This window comes from Lepisma saccharinum, chromosome 6 (genome assembly GCF_977018435.1).
Source record: "Lepisma saccharinum chromosome 6, izLepSacc3.1, whole genome shotgun sequence".
Classification (NCBI taxonomy): domain Eukaryota; kingdom Metazoa; phylum Arthropoda; class Insecta; order Zygentoma; family Lepismatidae; genus Lepisma; species Lepisma saccharinum.
The window spans coordinates 9,350,435-9,367,546 of record NC_139234.1 but is presented as its reverse complement, the minus strand read 5'-3'; the positions used below and the strand labels follow the sequence as shown (position 1 = coordinate 9,367,546).

Genomic DNA, 17,112 nt, shown 5'->3' with positions numbered 1-17,112 from the left:
ACACTGAGTCCAAGATCTGGGCTACCTCACTATGTCACTAGGCTATGAATAGAAACAAATTTACCAACTCCTAAGAAAACAGGTTGCCAACTCATAAGAAATCAGGTTGCCAACTCTCAAGAAATCAGGTTGCCAACTCTCAAGAAATCAGGTTGCCAACTCCAGAATCACCATCATCATCTCACTGATATTCACAATTTCTTATATATTTTTCTCCTGCATTTTATTCTTCTAGACTTCAGGCTTCGCAGATAGCCTAGCTAGCCTAGAATATACGCTCCTGCGGTCTCGAAAGCCAGAAAAAAAGCGGCAATGGGACTCGATGCGCTGACCACGCGTCACCCAATGGAAATCCGCCACGGAGTTTGGTTTCATTTAGTTTTAGATACAAAGATCAGATGCTTGCACAAGACCTGGAGCAGACCCGTTCGCGAGATATCGCTCCTGAAATGCCATGCAACCTGCGCAACACCCTCGCTTGAGCACCTTGACTGACCATCTGTCCAGATCGTTCTTGGCAGGTATCGAAAACCCGCCGGGTACCCGCAGTCGTAAGATACCTAGTAGGTCTCAGTGCGTTCATTCAATCAACTGCACGCCCCTCCCTCTGCATGACGTAGTTGCTTCGAGTAGAAACTGCACCGGGCCCACACCGTTCTGCAGTGTTGCCAACTGCAATAGATTTTCACTACTTAAAAAAAGGGAACTCAAAGCTTCGTAAGCCACATCACCAATGAAATGAGATTTACGAATGTTGCTACCCCCCACACACACATTGAAATAGGTTTTCCGTGACACAGGATCCATAAGTATATGTCGTAAACAACCAATATACGTATATATAGTGATATAGGGCAGGACTGAAACATGTCACGTTCGACGCTGAGGTCGCGAGACAAACAACACACTGTTCTACTGCGAACACCAGGGCCGTAGCCAGCCAGGGGCATTGCCGTTACCCTCGTTTGGGTGGGGGGGGGGGGGCAAGTACTTGGATAAACGTGCCAACAACAACAATCACAATAATAGTAATAAAGTAGCATGAAAGGCATTATTATCCTCATAAATCATGCAAAATTTTGTAGATGTCGGTTCTCACGCATTTGTGTTGAAACAGAGGATTAGAAATATTTCTTTTCAACACGTCAATTTCACAGTAGCTAATAATGGAAAACAAGCACACAAACTGTTTTTGAAAGAAAGAAAGTGCATGATAAATGCATTCCGAATGTACATACATATGGCATGTAAAATTTCCATCTGCAATATTTTCTTTTCACATGGAGCGACGTATTACATAATCAATTCATCCAACTCGTAACAAACCAACATTAATAGCAAATAATATCACGGGCCGCCATAGCATTCTCTGTTTTAAAACTTTTCTCACTTAGATCGTTCGGCGCTCAGGACCGACTCCCGCTACCCCTTTGCTACGGCATTGAACTTGATGAGACTGTATAATATTTTATAATATATTTCTACTTTCATAAAATTTGAAATCAAGGGGTTGCAATTACCCCTCCATTCCCCCTCTGCAGGTGCCCTTGGCCGTCTGGAAGGAAAATGTAAGAAAAATATGAAAATTAATTCCATCTTGAGTACCCTTTAGCCCTGCTACTCTTTAATTCTGCCAGCCTGTTTTTTCTTGTACTTTAATGTCTGACCCCCACCCTGACCTCTCCGCTAGACTTAATTTCCGTCCAAGGTTGTGAGCAATGCACCCTGCCCCCTCTGGTTGCGCCACTGCGTGCCTGGTTAAGGCACCATGCAATGAAAAACAATTCGTTTTCAGTGAGGAGATTTTTGTTTGCTCGATCATTCATTTAGATAAATGAAGCTGTAATATTGCGTGCATTTCCGGGCAATAAGATAAAACCTGCTTACGCTGAACTGAAATCGCTAAGTATATAAATTCTCCTTGGAGGAGAGAGCTCCTCCTAGGACTTCGTAGGATTTAGGAGCTACGTAAGTAGGCAACACTGGCTGCAGCCGTCCACGTGGTGATGAAACACCTGGAGCGACACGCTGCCGGAGGGCTGTTTCCTTCCAGCAGGTTTTGCAGGCGCCCGGGTCTTGTTGAATGCCCAGTTAGTTACCTTGTAAGCGCAGAGCGCCTTGAAGACCAAGAACCCGGGTAAAGACGCAAGTCGACTCGTTGCCGTGGGCAGGCGAGCAGGTATACCTGTCCTCGCGGGCAAGCGGGCAGTGGGTAGGTAAAAGGCAGACTATGCAGGCCTTTGACAAAGATATCAAACATGTAGGACTAATTCACTAATTAAAACTATATTTTATTTGTATTAACTAAACTTATTATTACTCAATGTTTCAACACAATTTCACATACATCTTTTTTTCAAGAGCCGCGGTGGTCTAGTCGGTAGGGCGTCTGACTGCCAAGCGGAAGACCCGGGTTCAATTCCCGGGGTCCTCGCATAAAGCGGCTCTGGGGCTCGCCCAGCCTCAAATCTGAAGGTAAAGGCGGCCGGCTCGTTGTGCTGATCACATCCAAAATAGGCGAGATCGAGAATGTGTGGGGCCCTAACCCCATATCCTTCAATGTGCCTTCATGGCACGGGGAACTTTTACTTTTATCTTATATTTTTCAAAAATTGTATAAAGGATTAAATATTATGTCAGTTACAGCAGATAATCAAAAATGAATGGTAAGATAATGAAATGCTAGTGCTTTGATTGATTTGTTGTTTCCAGTCTACTTTCTGCACCGATAGGCTAATCGGGACAGTACAGTTTAAAGTAAGTTCCGAACCACTGTGCAATGAGCCTCCACCGGATATCGATCTAGGGACCCCTTGATTACAAGGCGACAACGTTACCAATACAACATCCGGTAGGTCCTAAATGCTGGTTGCATTTGGAAGTTACTAATTAACAAAAAATGATCAAGAACTTTTGCATTGTTGCATTTGAATTTACATTTAAATAACTGAAAACTAAAATAACATTCCATAGTCTACCTCTCATTTCTACTTGTGAAGTGTTACTTGAAAGTGGCAATGCAAAAGTGGCTTTAATATTCTTTTTCTGTCGTGTCTTCATTCTATATTTAACTCTTGAAAGCAACATGTGCAATTGCGTCGAAAAGTTGAGTAATAAAGAAGTTCAGTCATTACAAGTAAAAAGAGCTTTTTATATTAATCAATTTCTACAAATTACAGAACTACTTCTCGTAAGACCTTAGGCGTACCTAACACTCACTCACCTTGCTGCCTTCGTGCACATCGCCATGACCTTAGCCTAAGAGATTCGACACTGCAGTCGACCACAAAGTGAAAGTATGACTTACCTATTCTGCAATTACCCCTCCTGGGGGTTTTACTTGACAGTTTTTCCAATATTTCCTGCGCTATTTCTGCTGCCGCACTCTTGGCCGCTGAAAAAAAAGGGGGGAACAATATTAAGCTTCGTCATTAAAGTCGAACCAATGAGAGAGAAGAGGAAAAGGTCATTATGATATCCTGCACGGATAAAGTGGTTTTCAGATACCAATTGCAGTCGATCTGGGAGGTTGCAAGGAGTACTGCGAAATAAAATTCCATCTATGCTGGATTCGGATATACAGTCTGTAACAAAATAACTGCACCACCGCTAAAAAATTAGGAGAATATTGAAATATGTTTAAATTGCCATTGTAATAATGTGCAAAACAATGGCAAATTCCACGTGGGATTGTTCCTTGGTGCATCTTGATTCTTTTTTGTTACTTTGCACGCACTGCTGCCTCTCATTCCAGTTTCTGCCAACAGGTGTCTCTGACGTCTGTGTGCAAATGGCTGACGTGCAGCCGTGTTTACTGGTGGAAATCATGTGAGTAGTGGGTGGAAAATCTGTGTAATGGATTTCACTCTATCGCTAGATTACTAAAGTGGGTTCCAGCCGTGTCTGAGAGGTAGTCTGGACTATTCTCAATTACTAAATTGCAGTAACTGTGACCAGTGTACAGGCATGGGGAAAATCACAAGTGACACTTCACCACGCAAGCAAGGCAAGATTATGGCCATGAAATCAGCTGGTTTTTCATATATAGACATATAAAATAAGGCCCAGGATTAATATAAAGTAAAATGTGAGCGGTATAATTGTCTAAATATCACCTAAAACACAGTTTGCGTTCCATTGTGTTAAGTGGTGCAGTTATTTTGTTACAGATCGTAACTCGATACGAACCCTTATCAAGTATAGTCACATGCACCAGGGGCGATTTCTCCATATAGGAAATGAGGAACTTCCTACACTTCATTTATACTAGCTTCCAGTTCTCTACTTTTTAGGAGTTTAATAATAATACCCGTTATAAAATTATGAGCTCAATGTACGTACAACTGACTAAGTTAGCTACTGTCAAGAGTTGACTGCTGTCGCTCGCTCCACGTGCAGCCCATCGGTGCCAAAGACGATGGACACACAGGCTTTGCTGCCCCGACTGGGGAACATCGCTGGTATCACTACAAACAGATGGGTGAGAAGTGGAAAAGGGGCAGGGGGGAGGTTGCGGTTTTAAAGCATCCAGCGAGGAAGCATCGAGGGTTTCCTCAATCAGTGATGCAAACCACAGCAAAATGGTACTAAACCTAGCACAGTTTGATCTTTGTTGGCACCTAGCACTCTGCTTTTGGCATAATGGTAAAATGAAAATCTAGCATAATTTGCAAACGTGAGTCTCTGGGAAAGGGAAATCTAATTCAAAGGAATGTGTTTTCAGGAAATAAAAGTAAAATTAGGTCCAAATCTTATTTTTACTTCAGCAGCGGAAATGTTTCAAACAAAGGGGAGTATGCTTACACAGCGACAAGCATTTTACAATCATGCCACGATCCACCCTCTATCTTTTCTTTATCCTGCCAGATTTTGTTCGAGAGGAAATTTTATGGCAGGAAATCGGTAGAAGGTTGGGGTTTCAAAAATAATTCTCTAAAACCGTTTCAAGTTTCTTGCTGAACCCATTTCATTTGTTGAGCCATCGTACACAATTTTTCAAACCTTCCTCGGTTTACCATTACGTCTTCGGACACAAAAAAAATAGCCACGAGTCGCCACTGACATGCACACCAAAATAAATCTATAATTATCTATAATCTGTTATTACATTATTCGTTGAATGGCGTCTCCTCAAACATCAAATGCTTCCATTCCACCTTTCACCTGCTCCCACGCTTCACCAACGTTTCTGCCTGCAGGAGATCTCTCGCGTGGACTGGGGCTCGCACTTTTCGAACTCCCTCTTAGAGTTCTCGCCAAGCGAGTCGAGGGCAGATAGGCTTCCATTCATTCTTGGGCCAGGGGGAGCTTCGTTCGCAAGCAAAGTTTGCGTGTGGTTCACACAGGATTGCAAATTGAGGGATTTGTTTTTCTTCCTCAGACAAGGAAGATTCCGCCCTGTTCCGAGCATGACAGACAGACAAATCTTGAATGTCAAGTTGAGTGGGCCTGAGGGTGGGGGGGCGGTTACCCCGAGCGCAGAGTTCAAAGGGCAAAAAGATACAAAAGTTGCCAAAGGGTAAACATGCCGCCATGTGAAAGTATTGGCGCCAGTGGATTAATACAGTGGACTCTCTTTAATTCCAATTACTCGGTAATTCGAACAGAAGTTTATTCCCCTAACAATCTTAATGACATGATTTTTTTTTTGTTAATTTGAATTTAGGATAATTCGAACATTTTTCGCGTCCCCTTGGAGTTCGAATTAAAGAGAGAGCACTGTATTATTATCAGTTTGCAAAGAAATAGTTCCAAAAAAAAAATCTTGTTCGATTAGTTTACATTACAACCATTTCTGTAAGAGGCACATCAAGGTTATGTTTTTTCTTGAAACTCAATTCTCTACACGATTTATTCATTCTGATCTGATATGCAAAGCAAGGGCGCCGACTTTCCAAAATTTCTGTGGGTGCACATCAATGGTGGTTAGATCTGTAATTATCAAGTATTGTATACTTTAAACAACTTACATGCACAATGATTGCAAGAGGCAATGATATTATCAACACGTTACTAAAAGAAAATACCACATTCATACAAATTAAAGTGAGAAAATCTTCATAAATGCAAATAATTCTAATTGTATTGCAGAAAGAACTATGCAAGGATTTTGTTGTGAACAGAAACTACAAAATGACTAAGGTTATGTACCAAATAATAATAATAATCATGACATGTTAATATAAAACACATTCCTTCTTACGTTATTTGCACTTTTGAATTTGTTTGCAATTTTGGTAATGTCAATATTTTTAGTCATTTCTTTATGAACATGCAAAATTGCCAAATAATTCAATCTTTTTTGGGTCATTGTTGACAGCAAAAACGTTTTCAATCGTCTAAGTGCTGAAAATGACCGCTCAGAGGTACAAGAAGTAACAGGTATAGTTAAAATCACCCGTACAAACTTCACAAATTCTGTGAGCATTTCACGCATGTGACCACTGTTTTCTCTACTTAAAATATTTGTAATGTCTGACAAGTTGGCCAATTTTTCTTTGTTCGTTCTGCACACATCTAGAAATATGTTCCTGTGAAATGTTAGCTTGTCTTTATCAAAGTCTGTCCCATCTCAATGTTTTAATTGCTTATTATTTTTTGATAATGGCAAGTGAGAAATATTTATTTTATTTTGTTTTTATCAAACTAAAAATCTTGTGGGTGCGGCGCACCCACAAGATTATTTATGTGGGTGCTTGAGCCCCGGAGCACCCACGTAGTCGGCGCGCATGATGCAAAGTGCCGAGTGGCAACATAGTACGTATTTGCGTATACTATCAGAAACGTAGCAAACGGAAATACGTATTTTGCGTTTAAATTAAGTGTGTACCGTAACTGTAGCGACAAAATATTATCACAGTATTCTTTAATAATTCGTGTTGGTGTTTATTTTGTTTAAAACACTTGCACCATTTTTACAATATTGTTCCCCCTTATTTTGCGAAAATATTTAATCTATTCGACCTTTCTCAGGTTGCTTTTCCTTAGCTCCGAAACATTCCCCAAAGTTTCACGAGAATCAATTTCATGTTAAGATCTGAATAAATGATAAACAGGCTTCAAGTTCTCATGCTGTGAACTTCACACAAACCTATGACGTCAAAATAGTAGGTAAGATTTCAACCGTGACGAATTAACACTGACAAACGACTTGTATTCCATTTCTTGCTCGCAATTTAGGAAAGCTGTCTGCCGCACGTAAGTTGCTCCTGCGCAATCAAGGTCTACAAGCACATCATGTTTGTCCTGAGGGACGTGATAAGAACGAGTTAATTACCCTTTAATCACGTGAATGTATAGTACAGTAAGATGCACAAGTATTACTCAGTAAATTGACCCTTTTTTCGTTAATTTTTCTTTTGCATCCTGCGTATTTTTAAGGACAGGATTTTTACTTAGGCTGGTGTAGAGGTTACCAGCAGATTGCCTGGCGTCTTTTTTCAATTCTTGAAACTCTCATTGCGTTAAACGAAGAGAATAAACATGGCGATGGACAATTTGTTCGGTAATACTTATGTATCCCGCTTTACACAAAAATGATACTCTTATTCTGTCAGATATTTATTTCTCTACAATGCCTATGTAAACTACATCTTGCCCGAGATATTTTGTAATGGGACAATCACTTACGTCTAGAAAAAGAGCTAGCTAGCATCGCTAGCGCCGCCAGGCGGATGATGTGAAAGGTTTGAGTGCAGTTGGCTGAACAAATATTATCAGGTATATTAAGCATCGCTTCTTACACTCACTTTCTCTTACAACTTGGGACGAGACCGACAGATTTATTTAGAACTCGAGATAAGGCCGAGAGAGAGAGTATGCCAAAATGGCATGTTCAAACAAGCATGCTAAATATTTCGTACTTTTTAAGGTTCTGGGTTAATTTTATGAAATTCCCTATCTTTACCATGTTTTTACACCTTCGGTCTAATTCTGTGGTCTTTTCAGGTCAGTTGGCATCCTAGGTTTTCTGTTTTTAATTTGATCATCAAAATTTGTTCCCGAATCTAACATTTCAAGCAATAATTATGGACAATATTAAACAGCATTACAGGACCAATCAAATATGATCAAATCCGGTCAAATGTCAAATATGCGTTTTTGCAGTATATGTATCATACTAATCAGTGATACTGCTTTCCGTTTATAAACGGGATAGGAAGCCTGAAAACGATTTTCATTTGAACGTGAAAAGACGCGGAAACGGATTCTATCCGTTCTTTGGAGACGAGAACCATTACCATTTCCTCTTATATTATGCTCTTATTTAAAGATATAATTTGACTTCCCTAACTAAAGTTATGGATTTCCAGTCTATTAACGTGTGCCCTTATTTTACGGAATCCATAGTCGTGGTCTCCATTACGTAACAGTGTCGTAATCCACACACAGGAAATATATGAGACAAAAACTAACGGGCTGTAAAAGGTCAAATCCAAGGTCATTAGAATTGTATAGTTAAATCAAAACTATATGATTCATCTTCCTCCATGGTGATTACATACAGGGAGGTCCATCAATCACTTCATACGTTGGTTTAGTCCGTTATCGTTTATGACGTAATTTGATAAGTATGTTTGATTGGCAAGAAACTCCTTCTGGAGACGACCGTGTATAAGGGTTAAACGGGTGTAGTCAAATTAGAATAATTGATATAGTAAACATTTGCATTAATTACGTAATAAATAAACTAGAACCAAGAATTGGGACAGTGTTTTCGAATGGTTTGGAAACCATTCTATTTGGAAAATTGTTCAGTTCAAGCAATTCATTCATAATCTTGCATGAACATTTCATTACTTCCTTATAATGTGTACAGTAGCATTTGTTGTCTTATAAATACCTACATTTGTAAAATTCTGGAGGAGTCATTGATATTTTGATCATTGGTTTATTTAGAGAAACAGACACTTATATTTGAATGTAAGGTAAATGTAGTATTTTTATGAACAATAAAATTAACATGTGTGAAACTAACATGTCGCGCTTTCAAACTGGGCGGATCTCTCGTCTCTTTTCTGGATTCGATACCCGGTGGAGGCACACAGTGGTTCGGATTCCACTTTAAACTGTAGGTTCAGTCCCGATTAGCCTTACAGTGCATAAAGTAGACTTGAAACACCAAATCAATCAATCAGAGATTTTCGTGTGCCATACGTTAGAGGCTCACAAATACCCTACAAAACAATTCGGGAGTCCATTTCAAATAAATCTCCATAAGGTTAATTCAACATAAATTAACACATGTGAGCGAAATTAATTACACGAAACTATTAAAATTAGAATCACTAAGTTTGTATTTCTCGTAGACACTGATGATTTTCACTTATTTAAAGATAATCCTTCCCGTTCCTGTCATAGTTTCACACCTGCCACAAACTTCACATGATAAAACGATAGTTTATTAAAGCTTTAGTTAGGCACTCTTGAAGGGTAATAAGAATTCGTTTGATTTGATTGACTGAGTTTATTTTACTTTGCTTTTCTGCCACTTTCGATTAATCGCGAAGATGAAGTTGGGTGATATGATGAAATTGTGAAGGGACGCTCACAAAAGAACACTCATACCCTGGCCGGAATTCGAACCAGGGACCCCTAGCGCTCTGTACGTAATAAGGATGTAAAATTGTATATAAATACAAAAATCTGACTGCCACCAAATCATCACAAGTACACACTTATCTCCTAATTTCACGAATTGACACTCTCTCTTTTTCACACACACACACACACGCGCGCGCTCGAATGCACGCGTGCGCGACCACACACAAACACACCCCCACGAGGAGTAATTTCTCCTACACTTCCATGTATTTCTGCCAGGGAATTCAAAACTGCCAGTTATTTGCAGGTGTCCGATAGGAAAAGTTCACTGCATTACAAAAATGTCCATGCAAGCATAGATCGTGAAGCTACAATAGAAGCTAAGGTTATTCTGAAATTAACGCGAACAGTTCCCGTTTTGCCCTATTTTTTCCTCACGTAAAGTACGAAGAATAACTTACCTTTGTTAATCACGTATAATTCATCGTAGTGTACGTTTCTTGTACAATTTCCGATCACCACCATATCCAAAATGGAACGCAACAATCCACAGTGTCCCAACATGAACAAAATCTTGGCCAACGCCGTGCCATTACAGTACAATTTCGTCACTGCACATCGTGGAAGTGAAGGCGGGGAAAAAATAGACAAAAAAGTTGAGGACGTAAAGAAATCGTTCCCATGTTTCACTAATGCCAAGGTCACACTTATTAAAAACAAGAGAGAAAAAGTTCCTCCTCGCTCGAATGCTAATTTGTAGCTAAAATAACAACACCCGTGCATGTTATCTTGTTAACCACACGCAACTAGTCTCCCATGTGAATACTAACACAGAAACAAACTTAAAATGTGTTCCTCTCTCTTCTGCAACGTTCGTACTTTTCGAGTGATTTATCAGAAGAATAAAAATATTCTGTGTATTCAAGTGACAGAAAGATAAATACTCTCTTTTGGGTTCACCCAGCTTTGTATACCAAAGCCTCCACCCCATGGTTGGCAGTGTGTATAGTTTTACCAGATTTCACGATAAGGTTTTCAGACAATTCAACCAGAGAAGATCGACGTAATGTGTGCATTATAAAGACCTCGTCGACATCTTTGATTGCCAGTTTATTCCATACAAAAATCTTCAAAAGTTAGTGAAACAAGAAAGAGCGAACTCCCCCCCCCCAAACTAATCTCCAATTTCAAAACGGTAAAGGCAATATAAAATTATCGCATGTGACTAATGCCATGTTAATAAGTGGTTTGCGACCAATTGCGTCACTTTATGCCTTTAGGATCGCGATCTGGTGGACGAAAGTGGAAAGGTAATATTTTAGAGGCACACAATCGTGACTGGTAATTGGCAGCCTAGCAATTTTTCCGCAGATGCCAGGAAAATCCTTATTTTTTTTTAAAAAAAAAATATTACTTTCAACTGTAAATATTGGACCTGGTAACACTGCTATAGTATGCATAAGACATGCATCTCACGCTACGTTGCACACTGTCTCTGGGATCTGTGGATTTGCTGTTGGTACACATACAGGCAATTAAAATATAATGTGTGTGATTAATGCAGGTGGTGTACAATTTTTTTTATATTTTCAAGCTGGTGTCATTTCGTCAGCGATACCATATTCATGAAATAAAAAGGATAAATGCATACAGATAATAGATTTTAAAAACAGGCATAAGCAATGTTTGGATTTCTTCATTTAATTGTAGTCCTGTTTCTTCTAACAACATCCTCACTGTAGGAAATCAATCACCAATGTTTTGATCTTTATTCCTTCTTTTACAAAGCAGTAACTTTCTTTTGAAGGCTGGCACCTTGTCTGATAGGTGCAGGATTTCCATGTACCTTGTAGAGATATATCCAGAACATTCAGTTTGTGGAAAATATCAGAAATATATGGCAACTTTTCTACAAAGGCACTATCAATGTAGATTAGATTCGATTCGATTTTATTTCATCCATGAATCACGTTTACATTTACATGCAGTGATATTGGACATGCCAATTTGTGTACACACTACATTTGTGTTCACACTACAATACACAACAAAATTAAATACAATAATATAATATAGGGAGTTGATGCAATGAAAGCTTTTGGCATGGGTACACTTTCCTTCTACAAGATACGATTACAGTTCTTGTCTCAGTTAAAAAACACGGGAGATGACATTGCCGTGGGACAACCAACGTGAGTTGCAATAATACAGACTACAAAGTACAAGTGGTAGAAGAAATTTCGAGTGTAAAAGCAATTTGTTTGCCCTTGAAAGTCTGTGTTCTCACAAGTACGAAAAATGTAACTTGACACCATCTCGTACCTATACTGATGGAATAATTGCAAGGCATGTGCTGAAACAATGTCGGGGGGTGGGGCGTACAACAATCTGTGATGCCATATTATTTTTCTTCATTTGCATTGCTATTCAGGATTTTTCCTGGCATCTGCGTTATATTATGATGTGTTCACTAACATTGTCGTCGCCAAAAAAATTACAGGGAGGTCAGGAAACTGATAGAACTTGAATAGTAGAAGTACTACTACTACTACTACTAATTATTATTATTATCATCATTATTATTATAAAATAATAACTATTATGAACTTATGAAAACGGTATTATTATATCCTTGGGGAGACTTCTCTACTCGATCCACCAATAGTGAATATCCAGCACAACTAACTGTCTTTCCTTTTTTTTTCTTTTTTTTTTACAGTTAGTGTGCCCAAATATATAGATATTATATTTTGTTATTAATTTTTAAACGCTAAGTTTTAAAAAAACTTGAAAAGGTTGGAGGAATTTTAGCCATAGTGGTTATGTTAACTAATTTTTTTGGAATATCTTGAAAACTGTGAAACCATACTGGTCCCTTTATTTTACACTTAATTGTTTCGATTTCAGGAATTTTTTACTTCGTTATTCTGTTCGAATAAATAAGTGAACTGTATTTCTGTTATTAACAATATAAGTAACAACCTTTTTTATTTTTTTTATTTTGGAACTTGAGAACAATGCCAATTTCCAAGGGGGTCGACCCTTCTTCTCAACACTCATGTTCAGTAACCATCTGTTCTAAATTTCCTCCACACTCGAGATCTTTTATCTGGGTCATTCCACCCTATCAGTACAATCAGTGCCAACTGATGGTCAAATGGTAATTTACAAGATCTTCGGCTGGAGTATAAGGTGAGATGAAAGCTAGCCAGGTACAGTTAAGTCCTATTTCCGGACACATTTACGACTTTTCTCATTGAAACGCACTGTAGATTGTCATAAACTTGTGCGCGAGGAGTTTGTTTTTGTGTCTACTTTGCGCTACGACGTGATAAAATAAATTGGGCTTGCAGTTTAAAGACAGAAAAGGGAAGATGGAAAATACCTCCACGTAAGAAGGCGTCATAATTATGAACAGCTACTACCTAAAGCTTTCTTTTTTCATAAACAAAATACACTACTATGAACTACTATCAACGTTGGTCTTAGCAATCGCCAATTAGTAATATAATGCTTTGGTGAAACCCTATGACCTTCAGAAAATCCACTTTTCCCCCCCATATCGACTTGGCAACCCTGCTCTTATCGGTAAGATGGCTCAAGTGGAATAACATAGTACATGTTCTGGGTGATATCTTCCCTTCTCTGTGTGGTGCTCTTATCAGCACAGCAAGGATCTTTTTTAAAAATAAATAAACAACGCCAGTGTACTCGCTGACTTCAAGTCTCATACGTGTCAAGTGAGGGCAACTCGGTGGTTCACGGCCTCTTGAGGTTATGAAGATACTTTCCCCGGTGCATAACTCAGGAAATACAAGCATGTCGGGACAGTAACTGCTATTCCAAGTAGATAGATGCCCCCGTAAATTGGCATCGTTCATCTCAAATTAGAAAAAAAAAAGGCAAAAAAGTTGATTATGGTCAGAATAAGTAAAGTAAAAAGTGCGTTAGATAATAATTTTAGTAAATAAAATGACCCAAACAGAACTTCATATTTTACCACTTAATCCAAGGAATAAATGTGTTTTCAAAATTCCAACAATGAGATTTTTATGTGAGAGATCGCACAATATAAAATTGTTCACGAGCCAACAGATGACGAGCAAGGAAAGAAGCACAAGAATGGCCACCCCCGCTGATTTATTTTGCTTTCACTTAAAGCGTGCCGTATCCATACACCCAATTTTGGATCCTCGTCCACAATAGTGGACTGGTCACAGTTCAACACATTTGACAATTCTCGAGTTGACTGACGTGGATCATAGTGGATTAAAGTATATCTTCGTCTAAGATTGTTTTGTGTTCCTGAACGTTGATATTCGCTCAAGTCAATATTGCCCTCTTTGAAACGACAGAACCATTTTCTTGGCGTGCTTTCCCCGATGGCATTCTCCCTGCACACGCCACAAATGTTTCCAGTCGCTGCTATTGCTCCTCTGTTAAACCATAGCCTGCTAAGATCGTAGCGGACTATGGTTAAACTCAAATAGAATAATGTGTCGGAATATGTGACACTTACTGCCCACAAATAGCACTAACTTCCTTCAAATATGCAAAATCAGAGCGTAATCACAAGCACAACAATGGTACTACAAATGACGAACTTCTAACACCGACGTGTTCCTATACCAAAAACAAAGGCTACGAACTTATGCATTAACCCAGGGACCTCTTCGATGGCGTAGTGGTAACGCTAACGGTTAGTGGTAATTTAACAGTTGGGCTGAAAAGTTCGTAGGCTAACATAGTAAAAAATATTTTTTTGACAAAATTCGATTTTATTATTCAATATAGTTGCCTTCGAGGGCGATACAACGATTATAGCGGTCATACAATTTTTTGATGCCATTTTTATAGTACGATTTCTCTTTAGCCTCAAAATAGGCCTCAGTTTCGGCGATTACCTCTTCATCAGTGCTAAATTTCTTTCCAGCGAGCATTCTTTTAAGGTCTGCAAACAGGAAAAAGTCACTGGGGGCCAGATCTGGAGAATATGGTGGATGGGGAAGCAATTTTATTACGGTTGAATATCGCTAAACATTGCTCCGAATCATCAAAACGTTGTTGCTTTTGATCGATTGTGAGCACGCGCGGCACCCATTTTGCACACAGCTTTCGCATGTTCAAATATTCATGCACAATATGTCCAACACGTTCCTTTGATATTTTTAAAGTCTCAGCTATCTCGATCAACTTCACTTTACGATCATTTAAAATTATTTTGTGGACTTTTTTGATGTTTTCGTCGGTAACAGCCTCTTTGGGGCGTCCACTGCGTGCATCGTCTTCGATGCTCATTTCGCCTCGTTTAAATTTAGCAAACCACTTCTCAACGGTTGATTTTCCTGGTGCAGAGTCCGAATAATGTTTATCAAGCCAAGCCTTGGCTTCAACAGTATTTTTTTTCGCCAAAAAGCAATGCTTTATTAACACACGAAATTGTTTTTTATCCATTTTTTCACAATAACAAAAGCTGCTTCACTCACAATGCTATATCTCACGAACTAATTATCCGGCAGCTGTGAAATTTATACACGTATCTTTTGAAGGTTAATACTAAGTAAAAATCACATGGATTTAATTCTAGTAACGCCATCTATAAGTCAGCCTACGAACTTTTCAGCCCAACTGTTAGCATGTAACATCGTCGCCTTGTAATCAGTGGCGGCCGGCGGCAACTATGATGGGTAGTGCCAACGTGATCAAGAAATCGAAAAAGAAACCTCCGCAATGTCCCCCCTCCCGCCCCCTCCTTGAGGTTGCGCCACTGGCCAAGATGTTTAACCTCGTTTGGTAACGTGGAAAACAACGTGTGTTTAAGTAATAACGTACTAATCCAATTCATCTTCACTCACTAAGCTATCTTTATACACTATAGGACAGTTCCCTAAAAATATAACAATTACAAGAGGAAAGGAAAAACAACTCCTATCACCTTCTCCTCCCCCATGCACACGTATTCTAACTGGATGTCGAAAATATCTTTTTTATGAAAAGAAATTGTCGAAATGCCAAAGGAAACTCGCATCATCATAGGATTTTTTACTTTTATATTTTTAAAAAAGTCTGGGTGGCCCTCTTGGTGCATCTATCTATTATCAAAAATGTTCATTTAACTTTGGAAAAATACTAGGTTCGTTTCTCCAATAGTAGGCAGAATTACTTCCCGTCTTACAAATCAGTCGTATTTTTTCTCTGAAGGTGGCAACTGTGTCGACACTGCGAAAGTTCCGTCGCCGTGCCAGGCGAAGACGGGCACGGTTTCTTATGGGCTAACCCCGCCCCCTGCCACTTTGCTCTCGGCTCATGGTGGAAATGTTCCTCGCGGAGACTTCTTCAACCCTCTGCACGTGTGTCAACTTGGTTAGGCCAACTCTTGGGCGGCACGGATTGTTGTCTCGCGAGGGTACGAACGAAACAGATGGCGATGCAGTGAGGAGGTTGGGGCGGTCGTCACGTCAGCTTGACCGATTGCAAGATTCGAATCTCCTTGCCTGTAAATTATCGATGTATTCATTTAACAATACTTAGCGAGGTATGCGTTTCTTTTGAGGGTAGTGTCATGGCACGGCGGCTCTACCCCTTGAGCCGCTGCTGTTGTAATCAAGGGTCCCGGGTTCGATACCCCCTGCATTCACATGGCACAGTGATTAGGATCCCACTTTAATCTAGTCGCAATTAGCCTTTCTGTGCAGAAGTGGACTCAAAATCAATCAATTCAATTATGCATTAACGCAATATATTAATTGTTTAAAACGTAAAAATCCAGAAAAACAACTAAACTGGATAGACACTCATCTGGTGAATCACACAGAAGAATTTTCCAAACAATATGATAATGCTGTTGACGATGATAAATTACTTGTAGCACTAAAGTGACACTTTATAATAATAATAATTTTTATTCAAATTATTGTATCGAATTTCTGGCGACACCTATGCTTGTTAACCTCAACATTGTCGAATGTAATTTAATGTGTATTATTATTTATTATTAGCAGTAGTGTTAGTTAAGCTTACAATTTACTTTAAAACAGCTTTTGCCCTTTGTACATAAAATTGTTATGTGCACAATTATACTATAAATTTATAAATATATGAAACATAAATATACAAAACATAAAAGTATGCAACGAAGAAAATCACAAATATAAAGAAAAAAGCAAATATATATATATGTATGTATGTATGTATATGTATATAAACTAATGTAATACGGTCATTGCATTGCTGTTAGCAATTTACACGTGCAAAGTGTAAATCGGGGAACATGTAAGAACAACAGTAATCTATGTGAGCAAATGACAGAAAGATCAGCTAAGGTGATAATACTTTACAGCGTGCACCGTCAGATATAGGTACCTTTCCTTATGATTCTTGAAGGAGGGCCTCCCCAACGGTGTAGTGGTAATCTTGTCGCCTTGTAATCAAGGGGTCCCGGGTTCAGTACTTTAAAGTACAGGTCCTGTCCCGATTAGTTCTGTGCATAAAGTGGACTCGAACTCAAGTTACATTGAAAAGGGTCAAGGATTGTGCTGTTCATTGAAGATACTTCGAAATAGCGTTAAA

General features: G+C 39.1%; 1 protein-coding gene across 6 annotated transcripts in view; it reads right to left on the bottom strand.

Moving 5' to 3' along the window:
- LOC145988546 (uncharacterized) overlaps positions 1-17,112 on the bottom strand; it is a 193,963-nt gene that overhangs the window by 17,473 nt on the left and 159,378 nt on the right. For all 6 annotated transcript variants that reach the window (XM_083123468.1, XM_083123466.1, XM_083123471.1 and 3 more), the window contains exon 6: positions 3,308-3,394. In XM_083123468.1, coding sequence (XP_082979594.1) covers positions 3,308-3,394 — 87 coding nt within the window. The remainder of the gene's footprint in view (positions 1-3,307; positions 3,395-17,112) is intronic.